This window comes from Perissodus microlepis, chromosome 3, assembly GCF_051167445.1.
Source record: "Perissodus microlepis isolate ML-2025 ecotype Zambia chromosome 3, ASM5116744v1, whole genome shotgun sequence".
In the NCBI taxonomy this organism is placed as follows: Eukaryota; Metazoa; Chordata; class Actinopteri; order Cichliformes; family Cichlidae; genus Perissodus; species Perissodus microlepis.
Window position 1 is genome coordinate 24,537,587 of NC_140463.1, and position 17,813 is coordinate 24,555,399.

At 39.0% G+C, this 17,813-nt stretch overlaps 1 protein-coding gene across 1 annotated transcript; it reads right to left on the reverse strand.

Annotated features, from left to right (window-relative positions):
- Positions 1-5,463: 5,463 nt before the first annotated feature.
- LOC146390685 (uncharacterized) lies at positions 5,464-14,641 on the reverse strand. The gene is made up of 2 exons (XM_084923666.1): positions 14,591-14,641; positions 5,464-8,953 (listed from the first exon to the last, which is right to left on the reverse strand). The coding sequence occupies exon 2, from the start codon at positions 8,945-8,947 to the stop codon at positions 8,084-8,086; it is 864 nt and encodes a 287-aa protein (XP_084779792.1). The 5' UTR covers positions 8,948-8,953; positions 14,591-14,641; the 3' UTR covers positions 5,464-8,083.
- Positions 14,642-17,813: the final 3,172 nt, after the last annotated feature.

A 17,813-nucleotide genomic window follows, 5' to 3' on the forward strand; every position in this document is an offset into this window, starting at 1 on the left:
AAAGTTGATAAAATTAATTAAAAACTTTGTATTGTTCGATACATATGCGTACCGAACCGAAAGCACTGTATTGAACGGTTCAATATCAATACGAGTATCGTTGCACCCCTACTATTCAGTGCTATATTTTTAAACCAGTCTTTTTGGTAATGAGACAAGAAAAAAATGTTATATAGTTTTATAAAATTTTGAGTCTTTTGTTGTCAAAGCTGCTAATTTTCAAAGTCTAACAATGTTATATTGTTATTATTAGAAACCTGCAAATAAATATATAGAATAATCTAATGTGTGTCAAAGCTCAAAAGGGAAAAATAAGGTAAAAAAAAAAAGAAGAAGATTTGGCCTGCATTCTCATCACAGCATGTGATACACTTCACTCTGATTTATGAATGCTGAGCCAGTTTTACCCTCGTAAAATAGAATAATCTGTACACTGCGCAGGTTTTTGCAGACTATTTTGGCAGTGAAGAGAAATAGGCTTCATACCTGCTTCAATTGTATTTTGAGATTTTAGTTTTTCAGTTTTATTGGCTGTTTTAAGAAATTCAATTCAGCACACAATTCAGTGGTTTAAGACTTTAACAAACAACTTAATGGAAGTTGAATAAAAGACACCACTTTCCCAGTGAGTCAAAGCAGTGAAACCAGTAGTACAGCAAGTCAGTGTATAAAGTTCTCCTGCTGCTGCACAATCAGATCAATGTAGGTCTCGACAAAGAGCTTTAAGGGTCTTTTTTAAAAAAAACAAAACAAATCCATTTAATCTAAACTGACATTATGTGAAATGATAGAATAACTTAAACCCACTTTGGAAAGATACTGAAAACAAATGTTACGATTTTCATACGGTGTTTTTGATCAGGATTAAATCAGAAGTGTTCTTATTTAAAACAAAAAGTACCATCCACATGGCTACGCTGTGCAGTCCTGGCATTGGGCTGAAATGAAATCAAAGAAGATCAAGTGGAGGACTGGTGAAAAAGGTCTTTGAGTAGTCAGGTACTTTAAGGAGCAAAGGGAGAAACGCAGCTGGCAAAACTTTGGTGATGCAAGAAACACTTAAAATCCTCTAAGAGATTTTCATGAAAGTGTCTGCCATTGAAATATACACTCAAGTACTCCATAAATCTAAAAATCTGATTATTAAAGATATAAAAGATTTGAATTATTGCAATTTTGTTTTCCTTTTCTTAATTTTAAAATTGGAGAAAAAAACATGGCTACGCCCTTTCGACACTACAGTCCAAACTGCATCGAATTTGCAGATGACACCACGATCATTGGTTGCATTTCAGATGGAGACAAGTCTGGTTACAGAGCAGAGATGAGAGCCCTGACATCATGGTGTTGGGACAACAACCTGCTGCTCAACATCAGCAAGGCCAAAGAGCTCATTGCAGACTGCAAACTGCAGGGTGGAGAGCACACCCTCATTCACATCGACAGGACAGGGTTGGAGAGAATCAGATGCTTCAGGTTTCTGGCGTCAACATCAGTGAGGACCTGAGGTGGTCACATTACATGGATTTGATCACAAAAGCAGTGAAACAGCTCTGCTTCCTGCGATGGCTGAAGAGGTTTGGCATGGACTCTAGAATACTCACCAACTTCTATTGATGCACCATCAAGAGATTTCTGTCTGGTTATATCACGACCTGGTACGGCACTTGTAATGCTCTGGACCACAAAGCTGGAGGGTGGTCAGATTAGCACACAGATCAGTAGTTTTCCTTTTCTACATGCAATACTGAGAAACCTCTGAGACCAAGAATTTTAAGGTGTTCTGCTTATTAAATCATATTTATCACATAGAAAGCAATGTGTGTGTGCTGAAGGCATCAAATGCTCATTTATTGCTTTAAATTTAATTCGTGACAATTACAAATAAATGTTATCTAATTATACTTGGCCTTAATGATCACAAACTATCTGAAACAAGCAGCTGAATTATTACTTGCACATATACAGACCTCATTATTTGAAACTTCTCTGTTGTGTGGCTTGATTTTGAGAAAACTTTCTTGATTTATGAATACATTGAGTATTTGGTGTTAAATCTTACGAACTCATTGGTGATTTTCTTTCATAAGAAATGTGATAACAGTGTAAAACCCCAAGTTTTTCCTAGTTTTCCCAAAATGCTTATCTTGGTGCTCTCTCTTTTTTAAAAATTTAATTCAGGGTTCACATGCGCAATGGCTTTACCTTCCACAGACTGAGACAGCTGCAGCAATTTATTTACTACTAGGGTATATAGAACCCCCCTGCTATGTATCATTACACTTCTTCCCTTTTCCATCTCTCCCCTCTCCACCCCCCTTGTCTTTCTGGCAGCCAACCACCTGACAACACAACAAGCATTTCTCCAGATGTGTGTGTTTCCTCTGACACCACAGCTGTCCACCCAGCCCTGCAGCTTATCTATGCGCCTGTGTGTCAGTGTGTATATTTGTGAGTGTGTCAGTCAGTTAGCGTCCCGTGGTAGGAAAACACAATGGTGATCAGCAGTGGGAGTTAAAAGTTCAGAGTAAGCATTCCATGACATATTATGTATCAGAGCTGAGGGACTATCACATACTGCTGCAGCCAAGCCAGCGTGTGTGTATTGTGCTCTCTTTGAATGTGTTTGGACCGTAAGTCAGCAAGTATGCTTTGCACGTTTTAGGTCCAAAATCTTCAGTTTCAGTTTTTTAAAGGCCAAAATTTTTGTTTCGATGACCGAATACATCCCTAGTGTCTGATTAAAGGAGCCTGTTAATGTCCATTTCTGTAACTGTTCAACATCACAGAAAGATTAGCCAGCTGTGTGGAGGTGAGAGGAGTTTATTGTTGATGTGCTTGAATGCTATATCACCAAGGCAACAAGGCCAAGAGACTTTAGTAGTAGCTGTGTCAGGCATATAAAGTTGACATTAAGGCAACAAAATATGCTAAAAGGTTTAATCTACCTTAGTCATCTCAGGAGGACTTTAGATCTCTGTGGAGTGGGGACACAGCAATAAAATTCTTCACAATTTTCATTGGCCTGGGCAGACAGAACCCTCACATTGCAAACCAAGAAAGGTTACCTCAGCTTGCCCAGTTCCAACCTTCATAACAAAACATGGACATACCCATGACACTGATGGATGCTACAGATTTCAAAAGCTTGTAATTAAGCAGAGGAAAAACCTGCTTCCAGAAACTGTAGCCAGCTGTGGCCACAATATTGCAGTAGTTTAAATGCATACAAACAGGGTTTATAAGAGAGTGTTGTTTGACATGCAGGGAAAGAGCTTTGGTAGGTTTTAATCGATGTCTATTTTTAAACGGGTAAGCACTAGGGCTGGGCTATATCATACCGTTCACGGTAATACTGGTGTAATGTTGGGCAATGATAAGAAAAGGAAATATCGCGATAGAATATGGGTAAAACGCGCATGCGCACTGCCTTTGTTTACATACGCACATGGCAGCGACGCAGAATGAGAAGAGCGAAAGCAGATCGTTAAATGAAACGGATGAACCAGAATTGGTTTGTAAAAATGCTGCAACTTCAGTGGTGTGGAACTGGTTTAGCTTTCGTCCGTCAGATACACAACAAAGCGCTATTTTTGGTAGCGCATGCTAGCGGGCCGTCGTTATTACCGTGTTGTTTGGAAAATACGGCACACTTAAAATCAATCCTTTTATTTTTCTGAAAATTGACAGTGTCCCTTATAATCCTGTGTGCCTTATGTATGAATTCGGGTTGTGTTTACTGACCTCGAAACAATTTTATGTCGTACACGGCGCTCGAAAATCTGTCAAATGTTTTAGTACAACTTTGCTAAGCTACGAAGCCGCACTGCTTGATGGATTGTCGGAGCATTACGGCTATCGTAGGCAGGAGCCTCGCGGAGTGATACGTACTGTGCTTCAACATGATATTACCGTATTGTGTGTGTATAACCTTTTTTAAGTTTTGTGGATATTATACATGGTTATGCTGAGGATATGTCGGCCAGTTTCCACTGGAAATGCCTTTTGGTTAAACTGTCAGCAAGGATTTGCACTGTTACGTTTTTATATAACTTTAATGCACATAAAAAAGCTGCTTGTGTAAGTGAAAATACATTGATGGTTGTTTTTTTTGCACTAATAAAGTTGAGGAGTATTTTGTCTAGTGTCATTTATATCGTCAGTTATATCGTTATTGCAAATTTTCAAATGCGTATCGTGATAAATACTTTTGGTCATATCGCCCTGCTCTAGTAAGCACTGCTGTTTTGCTTGCCCTGACAAAAAATCTGTAACTCATACCAAAAACATTTTCTTTGGAAGATAAAAATACACTGCTCAAAAAAGTTCAAATCAGAGTATAGCATCATATCTGAGAGGAGATTCCAGGAGACAGGCATTTACTCTATGAGTGTTGGACAGGCCTGTTGAAGCCCCTTGACCCATTAGCAGGACAAGTATCTACTCCTTTGTGCAAGAAGGAACAGGATGAGCACTGCCAGAGCCCTACAAAATGACCTCCAGTAGGCCAATGGTGAGAATGTCTCTGACCAAAACAGGAACACGAGGGTATCTGAGGGCCTGGCATCCTCTGTTACTCACTGCTTGGTACCACGGAGCCCATTTGACATTTGCTATTGAATACTAAAATTGGCAGGTCCAACACTGGCACCCTGTGCATTTCACAGATGAGATTCTACAGTTCTAGGCAACTGCACCTTGACTGCCATCAGTTATCTGGATGACCCAGATAGTTGATTCTGGGACAGTAAAGAATCAACTTTGATTTTTTGATTTGATTTTTTTGTACCTTTTTGGACCCATTGTCAGACCCTACAGTGGTTGGTCTCGGATTCCTCCAGATGCACGACAATGTACATTTACAGACTGACATTTTACCAGAAATGAAAGTTACAACAGATAATTATTTTTTTAATGTATAATAGTGATGCATTCATTAGTCTTTTCAGAACTTTTATTCATGATCTGAGACTGAAACAATAAGATATGCTTGTGGTTCAGTTGTGCTCTGGAGGTTGCTTTGCCTTCATTTCGCCACCAGATGTTGTTCTTTGCCTCAAAACTTTGGATCTTTTTTGCCAAAAACAGAAGTAAAGCTTTAAACTTTTGAGACTTTAGGTCTCTTGTTATATAGGAAATATAACTAAAATAAAGATCTGTGAGACAAAGGATTATCAAAATAAAACAGCAAGTAACATAACAAGGAAACAACACAGAGATGATGACTTAAAATAAGATATTCTGGAGGATAAATTAATAAATATAATAATAAATAATGTCAAAACATAGTAATTCTTCTAAGTAGACTCTGAATAAAAGGACACCTCCAGAGTCACAAACAGCTTCTTCCCGTAGGCCATTAAGACTATTAACAAACACTAACCCCCACACCCTACAACTGCCCACCCACCTCACTCATCTGATGCATAGTCTGAGTAACCCTCATCACTCAGGCCACTCACACACAGACTCCACTCAGACCGAGGCTTTTCTTTTCTTTGTATATATTTCTCTTGTTTTGTATCTATCCCTCGTCATTATATATATATTTTCTGCTTTCTATTTATTCCTGCTGTCTACTATTTATATTTTATTCTAGCACAGTTGGTGTGGAGCACTTCCATTCTCTTAAATAACTCCATAACTAAAACTCCATTATTACCAGAAAATCAACAAAAGAACCCAACAAAACACAAGGATCATGACATCTGTAGAATAATGTATAAGTTGGGAGTAAGACCTCTCTCACTATTGAGACAACATGGCACTGATGGAAAAAGGACACCTCGTGCATGTCTGAGAGAGGGCATTGTATTTGAAAATAAGAGCAGACTCTGACTTGCCAGGAATGAGGACATGCTGGTTTTCAAATATTTCCATCGTCACAGAAGCGACTGACTGCCTTCTTACTAGTTTTGCCTGAAAATGATAAAAGCATTAAGTCTTAAGTCTGCTGTATGTTAGTAATTTGTGCTCGAACTCTTTGTTAATATGTTTATATCTCATCCAGATAAGTCTGTAAGTACTAACATACAGACCTAATTGGGGGTTTTTTAGTGGAAAGAGAGAAATATGCTTCATATCATCTGCACATGTTTGGGTTGTTTATTTTATGGTGGAGTTTTTGTGTGCGTGTTTTGTGTTTTGTGTTTGTGCAAAATAAAAGGGAGGGCGGAAGGGGTTCTGAGTCTGTTTGTGTGCCCCACTTACCTACTTTCTTGAACCAAAAAAGTGTGTGAACTCAAACAGCGGTGACTAAGAGGAAAAATAAAACTCTTTATTCAAAACAGCACTTTAAAAGTTCAGCAAAGATTTTCTTGCAATAAATTTGTAGATCTCCAACTGTGTTTAAGTAGTTACTGATTTAAAAAGAAAACAGAGTTTTTATTCGATTCCAGGATCGCATCAGTGTTTGGTTAAGACCTTTGGCGCCCTGGTTTTTTTCTTTTTTCTTTTTGTTCTTCCAAGATCTGACATCAAGGACTAAGTGAGTATGAAAACGAGCTTTCTTTGAGCCAGAACACAAATTTGTCCAAAATGCCAGTATCGTTGCTCAGTGTAGGGGCTGAATGAGTCATGCTGGATACATAAAGATTTTGAGGGTGATTACAAAGAAAGCTAACCAAACAATTTGCCAATGTTATGTCTGATTATAATCCAGTGTGATACAAGTTCATCTACAAAACATCTGCTTTCATCTTCTGTTACAGCTATAGCAGTCTGCAAGTCGTTGTACTCTGCATTATATTTAGCAGGGCTTTCCCTTTTGGCAGGACCTGACCATAGAAGCAAAATCAAACAAAACAAAACAATTTTACTGACAGGTGACCACCATTTAAAAGTAAACGATTTCCTAAATGGAAAACAAAATTAATTCCAGTTGTTGTCATGTCCCAAGTAGGTCAGCACTGCTGAGCTCATGCTGAAAAATGCTGAAATTTCTTTACTGTGCTGCCATCCAAAGGACAAATGTGGTTATTGCTATTGGAGCCAAGTATTGTTTTGTAAGAAAGAAATAAAAGTCAGATCCAGTGTACTTTAATCCATCATGAAATGTAACAGTTACTTATCATCCAGCAGTTTTCAGGATACAGAAATGCCACTTAACCTCAATGACAAGTTCATTTCTGAACAAGAAACACAAACGAATACACAGTTGAACTCATAATAATATGTTATCATTAATAAATAGCATTAATATACTATTACAATTAAATGCAAATTAATCATATTAACTCCTGTAACAAATAAAATTCCCAAATCTTGGAGTAAGATAATGTGTGTTGCCTACTTTAGAGGAAATAACAGTAACAGACCCCACAGACTATATATAAATGATAGATTTAGCTTCTAAGTCTACAGAGTGACCAACAGAGAAGTACTGGCTTGGTAATGGGTAGGACTATGGACTTGCTGAGGATTGTAGTCAAAAGCTGCACAGAAAGGATATATATAGACCAACTCTAAAAATAGTCCACAATCCACAGTGTTTTAGTGGCTTAGAGAACTCAAAGTGGCAGGCATCTTCTCTCCCTGTGCTGCAGAACAGAATGTTTTGTCATGCCATCGTGTAGCGAAGGAGTATATGGAGTAGGACAGAAGTATATGCTAGAGATAGTCTATCTATCTATCTTGCTTTTACCCGCATTCTTTCTGATGCCCAACAGGGGGCGATTACTCAGGTTTCTAAAAAGCCTTCTTCTATTATAGAAGTACTTCCATACTCTCTGATGTCACTGAATACCTGGTAACTTTTTGAGGCTCGGTTGCTAGTTTTACATCATAGTGTACAGAGTATGAAATTCCTTTGTAAATTTGTCATCATTATTTGAGTCAGAAAGGTGGATAAACCAGGAAATGCTAATTGGTTAATGACTTGTTACTCATAAGCTGTTAACCAATAAGTGGTTCACTTTTCGTGTCTGACTTAAAAACACTTAGATAGCTACAAAAGACAATTAAACTGATTGTTTTGTGGTGGCTATGTCCACCTTTTATATATATATAGTCCATGGACTGAGCTTGTGTGTGCATATATATATAGGCTATTCATCATACCTGACTCCATGAATCACTTTAAATCCTAGATAAGAACTTTAGCTTCATCAATGGAGGAGGTGATAATGGTTTCAGCCAGCTGTTGGGCCAGTAGGTTAAGATCACTGTCATGTGACATCTGTTCTCTTTTTTTGGCAGCCAGAACCCACTTAGTAATATCACATGACAGAGCCTGTGCAAAAGTCTCTGTAGTTGGTTCATGCAGAGGTGCTACTTCGAAACTGCCTCTCCCCAAATCATCTGTAGACAGCGACTGCATGAGATGCTCCATCAGTTCCACATGAGGGTCGCTGATCAAAGCGTCTCCGTTGTCCTCCTTGTCCTTTGGCGTTGGTGGAGGAGGCGAGGGTAGGAAAACCTTTGCCAGGCCTCCTTTTAGCTTACGGGCGAAGCTGCTTCTGCTCCTCTCCAGCTCTGGGAGAAGAGGCGTGGTCGGTGGGGCGTCGGGGTAGTCGAGGGATCCCACAGCGGGAAGCCCTGACTGGGATAGAGGTGGATGGCAAGGCTGGGTAGAAGTCTGGTGTTCTTGGTCTCTTCTAGATTTATCCTCAAAACACTGGCGTTCACCCTTGTTGTTCTCCATCTCTATTTCAGCACCCTCCATGTGGTCCTTTAAGTTTCTTCCTCTACACACTTCACTCAGAGCGATCTCAATCACTGCAGATGCTAGCGCCTCAGCTAGCATTTCGTGCTCTTGGTTATAAATGGACTCCTCAGGTTCTACTGTTTCCTTTTGGCTAAAAACTGATCGAAGTATGTGCTCTGACATGCTTTGGGCAAACTCCCCGAGAGCCTCTGTGTTTAGGGGGCTTGTTTTGAGGCCTTCGGGAATACCAGGGTCTTGTGGAGGGGGCTCTGGCATCCTCGAATCTGCACTTTCTGTCTTCATTGGATCCTGTGTGGATAAAAACAATAATCTCTGTGAAAGTGCAGGGGATATTGATTTTCCTGCAGCTTCTTTTCAGCTACAGAAGGTAATGGAAAGCAAAGAAAAATAACCTCTGGTTTGGACTGCTTGTTTGGAAAATTTGTTTATTTTTGCACTTTTATTTGAATATTACTTGCCAGCGTGCTCAGTGTAAGCTAAGTACGATGTCAATATTTCCCTTGGTGTATGCTTTCTCCTTTCATCCCCCAAAGAAACATTTTTTTTTATCCCTCGGCTGTTTCAGATTAGACAAGAAATAAAATGAGATTACAAGAATGCTACAAGTACAAGAAAAATCAAACAAGAAAGTCTAGCAAGGAGAGCATAGAGAAAGAATAACGAGACAGAAATAATAGAGGAAGTCCCCCTGCAGAATGAGATGGAAAGTAAGATTGAGGCCTCAACCACAGCCTGTCACCATATGAGCTGTCAGCCAGCCAGGATGTGACAACCAGGAAGTTCGGTTTGCTATTAGATTAGCACGAAACACTCTGTTGGTCTCAAGTAGCACCAACTCGCCCGACAGCTGATGCACAATTTGTACAGAAATGAAGAAAGGTTTGTTACCCGGAGAGCAGATGATGATAGCTTTTGACAGGCATAATAATTTTCTAGGTCTTTGTTTTTCAAGTCCAGCTTCATTCTGAGGCAGTATTGATATTAAATAGCATAAAATTTCCTACATCTGCCACTGCTCTAAAGAGTCAGATTGAATAAATTTCAGGCAGCCTGTTTTGTTCTACTAATTCCTCTTATGTTAAATTAATAGTTTGATATTGTAAAAGACACTAAGCCTTTCTTTATTTCCTCTTTTTGAGAGTTCAATGAGAAGATAATTACCAACAACATCCAAACACTGTGGTGGTAATAAAAGTCTGCCTGGCACCATCTCTAAAGCTTACTCATTGACTTTATGTGTTATTTGTTTAAATCGCTCAAAATATGAAAATTAAGAACAACATGTTTTATTTTTTATGGGGGTTATAGGGGAATGTTTTTCTTTCTTATTTGTCTGGCTGCGAGCAGATGAGCTATTGATCTTCTGATGTAATTCTTGGCAAAATGTGGCCTTTTACATAAACATTACTCATGACATTTGAGAGCACAAACAGGCTTGCGTAATGGGATTTGCCCTTATTGTTAAAGTTATATCTTAAACATACCATACTATTAGTATGCTTCTTGACTCAGAAACTACAAAAACAATGTGACACATTGTGAGATGTGTGTCACCACAGTGTGTCAGTTAGAGTAGTAGGCCTATGACCACATGGTGTGAAATTCTGGTTAACTTAATAGGCGTTAAGCTGCATCCATATAGGGAGCAACCACAGCAACGTTGTGACCAGACACCAGAGAAAGTCAATGAATTTCAGTACTTATGGGTGAAAAAAACTGCTGACAATGTGAAGTAGGCAGAGATGCACTTTTTTAACTTCCAGACGAGCAATTGAAGCAATTACCAACAGGAGCATAGGACATCGGTGACTGGCCTATGATTGGACAGTAAATACACTGAACTGAAGTGAAGCTTGAAATGACCACTAGCAACAACCTGTCAGCTTCAGAGGGATGTGAGATGTGCGAATTGCTCCCTGTGTGCATGCAGCTTTATTAGTATTAGTGTAACTTTGGCTGACTAATTAATTACTTCCATCAAATTGTTTCATCTAAAATACTGGGGGGATAACATCTTTTAACTACTTCTTACTGAGTACTAGTTAGGTTGTGTTTCAAGGTATGTTTAGGCTAGCATAGAAAGATAAAAAGACACTTATTTAAAATGCATCTTATTTTAATACTTGCTAGTTGCCCTGCGACAGACTGGCGACCTGTCCAGGGTGTACCCCGCCTCTCGCCCTATGACAGCTGGGATAGGCTCCAGCATCCCCCGCAACCCTGAAAAGGATAAGCGGAAGCGAATGGATGGATGGATAGATAGTTGCTAAGTATTCCTTTTGACTCAGAAATTACAAAGCAGATTAAACTGCTTTCGGTATAGCTTGGTCTAACTAGATTACAAAGACATTAATACCTTCAAACAGCAGTTATAGCCACTGAAAATAATATCTTCTATCAGTCCTTGCTCTGTGTTAATTTGGTTGTTTATTGGGACTAGAAAGCAGATGAGACGAGCTTATTTAAGGTCTCAGTTGTAGGCCTGGAGACTGGTTGGTAACTCTGTGGCAACCTATGGTTGCTATAGGAAATTGTGTAATCTCAGTTGGCAAATTGTTAATGGGAGTCTCTGGATGACATCGACTGTAAAGAGGGTGCTGCACTTGACACCTGCTTTTGTTTGCTTTGGTAGCTCGAAAGTTTCTGCAGTTTACACGTAAGATGACTTTTCTGCAAACACAAGACAGACTTAGAAACTAGCTCTGTGAGCTGTAGTGAAACTTGAAAAAGCGCAATGGAAACCAGACATGATGAACATTCACCTTGAAAATAACATTTGTGCCTTACCAGTGTAGCAATCACATTTCAAAATATGAAAAGTTTCTGGTTCATGTCATACTTTTTACTGTTTAACTACAGCCTTGGGAATAGTTTGCAAGTGTTTGCAGACCTGTTGACTTCTTTCACATAAACTACCGATGACTGTGATAACCTCCAGCAACTAATTACCAACCAGTCTCAGAATACTTATTTCTTTCTTTCAAATGGTTGTTTTCAGATGGTAACCAACAGATCTATAGACCTGTATTTTAAGTATGTCTTCTCTCTCGCAAAGCCCACAGTGTGTTACTGAATTTGTTAGCGCTTGTTAATGGTCAAGGTCAAGGTCAAATTTATTTATATAGCACATTTCAAACAGCCGATGCTGCACAAAGTGCTTAACAATATAAAAATGGTATTAAAAAGCAACAATGTAATACAATAATAACAATAAAAAACAATAAAAGGACAGTAAAAGAATTAAAACAATAACTAAACTAATTCAAATAAGACCAAAATGCTTGGGTCATAGTGTGTTAAAAGCCAGGGCATAGAAATGTGTCTTTAGTAAAGATTTAAATTGCTCAAGTGTTTGTGCAGATCTAATATTTAAGGGGAGACTATTCCAAAGTCTGGGACCTGCCACAGAGAAGGATCTATCACCACGGGATTTGAGGTTAGTCCGTGGGATGGACAACATTAGTTTTGAGCTAGACCTCGTGGTTTTTCCTGGAGCATAGGCAGAGAGGAGCTCAGACAGGTAAGGAGGGGCTCGGGCATTAAGTGACTTAAAAACAAAAAGTAGAAGTTTAAATTGGATCCTGTAGGAGACAGGAAGCCAGTGTAAAGAAGCTAAAACTGGGGTTATATGCTCTCTCCATTTGGTACCAGTTAGCAGGCGAGCAGCAGCATTTTGAACCATCTGAAGACAATAAATGGTGGCCTGATCTAGACCATAATACAATGAATTGCAGTAGTCCAATCTGCAAGTAAGAAAAAGGTGAATAACACGCTCAAAGACATTAGCCGGAAGGTATGGCTTTACCTTGGCTAGCTGTCTTAACTGAAAAAAACAGGACTGAACTACTGCACTCACCTGCTTATTCAATTTAAAAGAACCATCAATGTAGACACCGAGGTTTTTTACATGTGTTTTACAATACGAGGAAAGGGTGCCCAGAGTGCTGTCGATATGATTAAAGTTGCCAAAAATGACAACCTCGGTTTTATTTTCATTTAGCTTTAAAAAATTTAATGACAACCACTGTTTGACATCATCAAGGCAGCGTAATAAGAGCTGCAGATGGTCTGACCCTGCTTTTAAAGGTAGATAAATCTGCAAATCATCAGCAAAACAATGAAATGAAATGCTGTACCGCGAGAAGATGGAGCCCAATGGCAACAAATAGGGTGCGAACAGGGCAGGACCCAAAATAGAGCCTTGAGGTACACCGTATTTAAGAGGGGCTGTTTTGGAGTTGTGGGGGCCCATATTGACATAAAAAAACCTTTCTGACAAATAGGAACGAAACCACTGTAGGGCAGATCCTTTTAGGCCAGCGTGAAATTCTAGCCGTGATAACAGGATGTCATGGTCGACCGTGTCAAAAGCTGCTGACAAGTCCAACAATAAAAGGGCAGCAGGGCTGCCAGAGTCCAGAGTTAAAAGAATATCGTTAAAAATCCTTAAAAGTGCCGTCTCAGTGCTATGTAGTGATTTAAAACCAGATTGAAATGTTCCTGTCTCTGCTATGCTATGCTAACATAATTGCAATCAAATGTTCTCATCTAAACTACTGAAAATAATACATTGTAACCATTCTTCAAGAGGTACTAATTCTGGTGTTTTTTGGCTGAGACGTTGTTGTTTTAGTTTGCTTTCTGAATGAGGAACTACAAAACAGATTAGGCAAGATGGAAGACAAAAATAAAGAGAGGGGGCTAACGATATAGTTACTCCTCTCAACACAGCTTTATTTTGCTAGTACATAAATGCATTAATGGCATAAAACTGTATTTTCTAAACTAATAAAAATAAGAATTTTGAACCAATCCTCGGTTCTAGTTGAATTGTAATTATGAGACAGAAAGGTGGAAGTAAAATTAGTACCGTGAACGACTTCCTTAACTTTAGTTTCATCACAGTTCCTGTGTTATTATTAGCTTACGGTCTCTGAATCTGGCTGTGAATGTCAGAATTGGCATTATTGGCCTTCTAGGCTGGCTGGTTCAATTGCAACTTTTAGAGGATCGTTTACCTCTTGAATGTAAATATAAATTAAAAACAATAATTTTCTCCTTCCCATTGTTTTCTTCATGTAGCCACAATGTAAAATGATTTTTACTTTACTGGCATACATGTTGCACATTTAATATGGTGTGTCACACCATTATCCTGTCATTACCCATTAATTTGACCACCATCCTCTGTTCAAAATGGACAGAGCCCAAAGATGAGGTTGAGACTGGGAATGAAGTGCAGATGTGGAGTAAATTGCAGCAAAAACAAAAAATGTTTTTCTCCTGGCAATATGACTTGGACCTCCACATGGAGACAGGAACATTTAGGCCTGTGATCAGAGGATGTTCCCTTGCTTCTTTCTGTGTTACACAATCCTGTGAGTCCCTAATTTGATCACACTAACACACCTCGCCTACTCTCTCTAGCGCCCACGCTAACAGCACAAAGGCAGGTCAGAGATGCAAATTACTGGTTAAAAAAAAGAGCCGATGCCTACATTGACCTTTTGTTTAACCTTTATTTCTTCCTCTTCCAGTGTCAGTGTTACAATCCAAAGTTTTTTCTTTTGCTTTGGATCTTGTCTCAACCTATCTTGGATTAGGTTGAGTCTTTGAAAGCTCAAGAACATCCGTACAAATAAGGATTTACAAATTTACTCATGCAACTAGACTTCTGCCCAAACAGAACCAGAATCAACTCACTGTGTACAATTTATGAAGTATGGCAGCTCAAAATGGCCAGCTTCTGATTTTTAAAGGTATATGGCAAGACTCAGGAGGAATCTTGAAGGCCATTTGGATACGATTAAAAGTAAAAGTTACATGCCTCAAAAGTTACGTACTACAGAACTGTATAAAAATAGAAATAAACAAGATGCAGTAAATATCAGGCAACTTAAACTGCCTACATTTAGAGAAACTTACCAGCTAGGAGAAGAGTGACAGTTGACGCTTTAATGTAGCCAGTGCAAATGAGTTTACAAGGAAGTGGTTTGACAAAGAAGTTCAGAAGTTTTACTCACTTCCTATGTGTGTGTGTGTGTGTGTGTGTGTGTGTGTGTGTGTGTGTGTGTGTGTGTGTGTGTGTGTGTGTGTGTGTGTGCGTGTGTGTGCGTGTGTGTGTGTGCGTGTGTGAGAGAGTGAGAGAGAGAGATGATCAGCCATTGTGCATAAATATAACTCACTGAAACAACAAAAAATGACACATTCATGGGCATTAGATGAACCTAATTGGGTCTGATATAAAACGATTCTGTCAGCTTAATCCTCTTCCTTTGTTCATGAGTTAAAACAGAAGAGGATCAGATGAAGGGCAGAGGAGGAGAGGTTATGAAGGAGGTAAAGCATTCCAGATGCTCGCCATTTACTCTTTTAAAAATACAGTACTCTTATTTACAGTTTGGTGCACCGCAACGGTCAAACAATTTTATGTATGAAAGGAAAACTCACCATGTTGTGCTCATTTGCAGGCTTGTATTTATTTTGTGCTTTGTCTAGAAGGTTTACACACTCGCATGTTCAGAAAACACATTACATTGCATTGCTGCAATACCTTTTTTTTAAATCTTTTGTTTAAAATGCTTACAAATTTTGATGACTTTGCTTAAACCTTTGTTTAAAAAAATAAATAAAAACCTTTATTAATAATTATAGATGGGTCTGAAACGTGTAGCCAAAACAAAAGTGCCTGCATTCTTTTCAATGGCCTCAAAGGGAGCAATGGCTGTGGTTACAAAAGCACTTTTGGTCTTATAGACATAAGTGGACTAGTTCTAAAACACTCAAAGCAGTTTTTACTACAAGTGTTATTCACCCAATCATACATACTAAAAAATCTATGTCTGAGTGCTTTCTAACATGGACACACTGCGATGGATGCATCAGGGCAACTTGGGGTTCAGCATCTTGCCCAAGGATGCTTTAGCATGTGCACTAAAGGAGTTAGAAATTGATCCACCGACCTTCTGATTGATAGGCTAGCTTCTCGACCGCCTGACTTACATCTACCTTGAAAAAAGAAGATAAGAAAAAGTCTGGGCAAACAGCAGATAAAAGGCACAGATGATTTTACTGGTGATAGAAAAATTCAAAGCCTTTATGTGAAGCTAATCTGTAACAAGTAAAAATCCAGACACTTTAGCCTTAAAAATGTCACTTTGATTAAATAGCTTGCACATACTGGTGAATTACCTATTAGAGAAACATATAAATGCTGTTAATTTTTAATGTATGAACATTACATTGGGGGGTAGTCTAATAAATGTGTTGTGTATATGATAAATATTAGTTGGAGACATGAGGAAACCATCCATTTTATAATGAGCAATAAGCACTGCAATATTTTCCATTGCATAGAAAGAACATGACAAATCATAAAAAGATGGTCCAAGTGCCTGAATTTGTACATCCAACCACTGGAACTGAGCCCACAGTCTGATCACTTTTGAATAATATTATGTGATATACTACCTCCATGACCCTGAATTTAACATTGAAACTCCACTCTTTTCTTTGCAGCTCTAACCAAATCCTCAGAATCATACAAACTACTCCTCCAAGCTCCGATGGAAGCAATCTGGAAGACTTTTCGTCTTGGAAGGAGGACAGCGTGGAGAGGAGATGAAATAAAAACGGTGTCGTGAGATGATATCTCTCTGTAGACTTCATTAGATACCAAATTCCACGTTTGAACTGCAGGTCTTGTAGCTGCTTTAGTGTGTCCTGTTCAAATAAACTGAAAGCATGGGGGGAAATGTTTAAACGGGTGAAGCCGAGGGACTTGTTTGGCCTTTTTAAAAATTTTGTTGAATCTGCTCTCTTGTGTGCTTGGCTTTGGCGTTGAAATGAAAACCGAGGAATGTTTGTTCAGTTTGGTGGTGATGATGGCGTCCGGAGATATGTAATGATGTGATCAGAGGGTGGATTTGAGGATGACGTGGCTGAGGTCCCCTGGTTAGAAATGAGTTTATTTTGTTCTCTTAGATACACTTTATGGCCTCAATTCCCATAATTCAGAAAAGAATCATAGATGACATCCTCCCAACTCCTGGCGTGTGGGTGGATGTTAGCTGCCAGCTTCTCCCACTGTCCATCCTGAACCCATTTAATCCACAGTCCTGTGACTCTATTACCCATGCTGTTACTGCAGTAACGCTGTGTTGTGAGCCCCAGAAGGCCCTCTGTGCTCTTTCCCCTCCAATCCAGGAAATACTTTTCTCTGCGTCAGTGAGGTCATTGCTCAACACGATGATTTAAATAAATTTAAAGGGTCGTTTCGATCTTGTGTGGCTGCCCATTTTAAAAATCATACAAATGCCAGAGGTGTCTGACACACAGAAAATCTGAAAACCTGAAAAATATAAGCGGGGAAAAGAACATTTATAGGACTGCTGTGTAGCTATGAGCTGCCAAAACCTGTTAGTGTTACACAACCAGTTTTAGTTAGATACAGAAATGTTACAATTTTGCACAATGTTTCTGAACAAGTTCATGTTTGTCTGTGAGCATCTTTTAAACCACAGAAACAGATTCCTGAAGTGCACCGGGCCAGACTATGTGGAACACAATGTCAGTGACTCTATAATGCAGTCAGTTCAAAGCTTCTCTCTCACAGGATGCAAATTCAGACAGCTGTCGAGTTTTAAACTAAAACTATTTTTGTACTAAAACTAAACCAATCTTCTTCTTCTTTTTTTTCCAGCAGCTTTCTTTAGGGGTCACCACAACAGATCATCTGTATTCATCTCACCCTATCAATAGCATGCTCCTCTGTCACACCAGTCCTCTGCATTTCCTCCTTCTCTACATCCATTAATCTCCTCTGTGGTCTTCCTCTTTTTCTCATGCCTGGCAGCTCCATCTTCAACATCCTTTGGCCAGTATATCCACTGCCCCCCTCTGCACATGTCCAAACCATTTCAGCCTAGCCTCTAGTCTCCATCCTGAGCTGTCACTCTGACATAGTTATTTCAAATCTTGTCCATTCTGGTAACTCCCAGTTTAAATCTTAACATATTTAGCACTGCTACCTCCAGCTTGCCCACCCACACATCATTCATAGGCAATAAAGATTTATAGGTTTCTACTTATTTAATAACACTTCTACTTTTCTTTCTACTTTTCTTCCATGGCTTAGTCTATTTGTAAG

Excerpts from the sequence above, each read along its gene's own strand:
- LOC146390685 (XM_084923666.1), bottom strand. The coding sequence starts at position 8,947 with ATGAAGACAGAAAGTGCAGATTCGAGGATGCCAGAGCCCCCTCCACAA.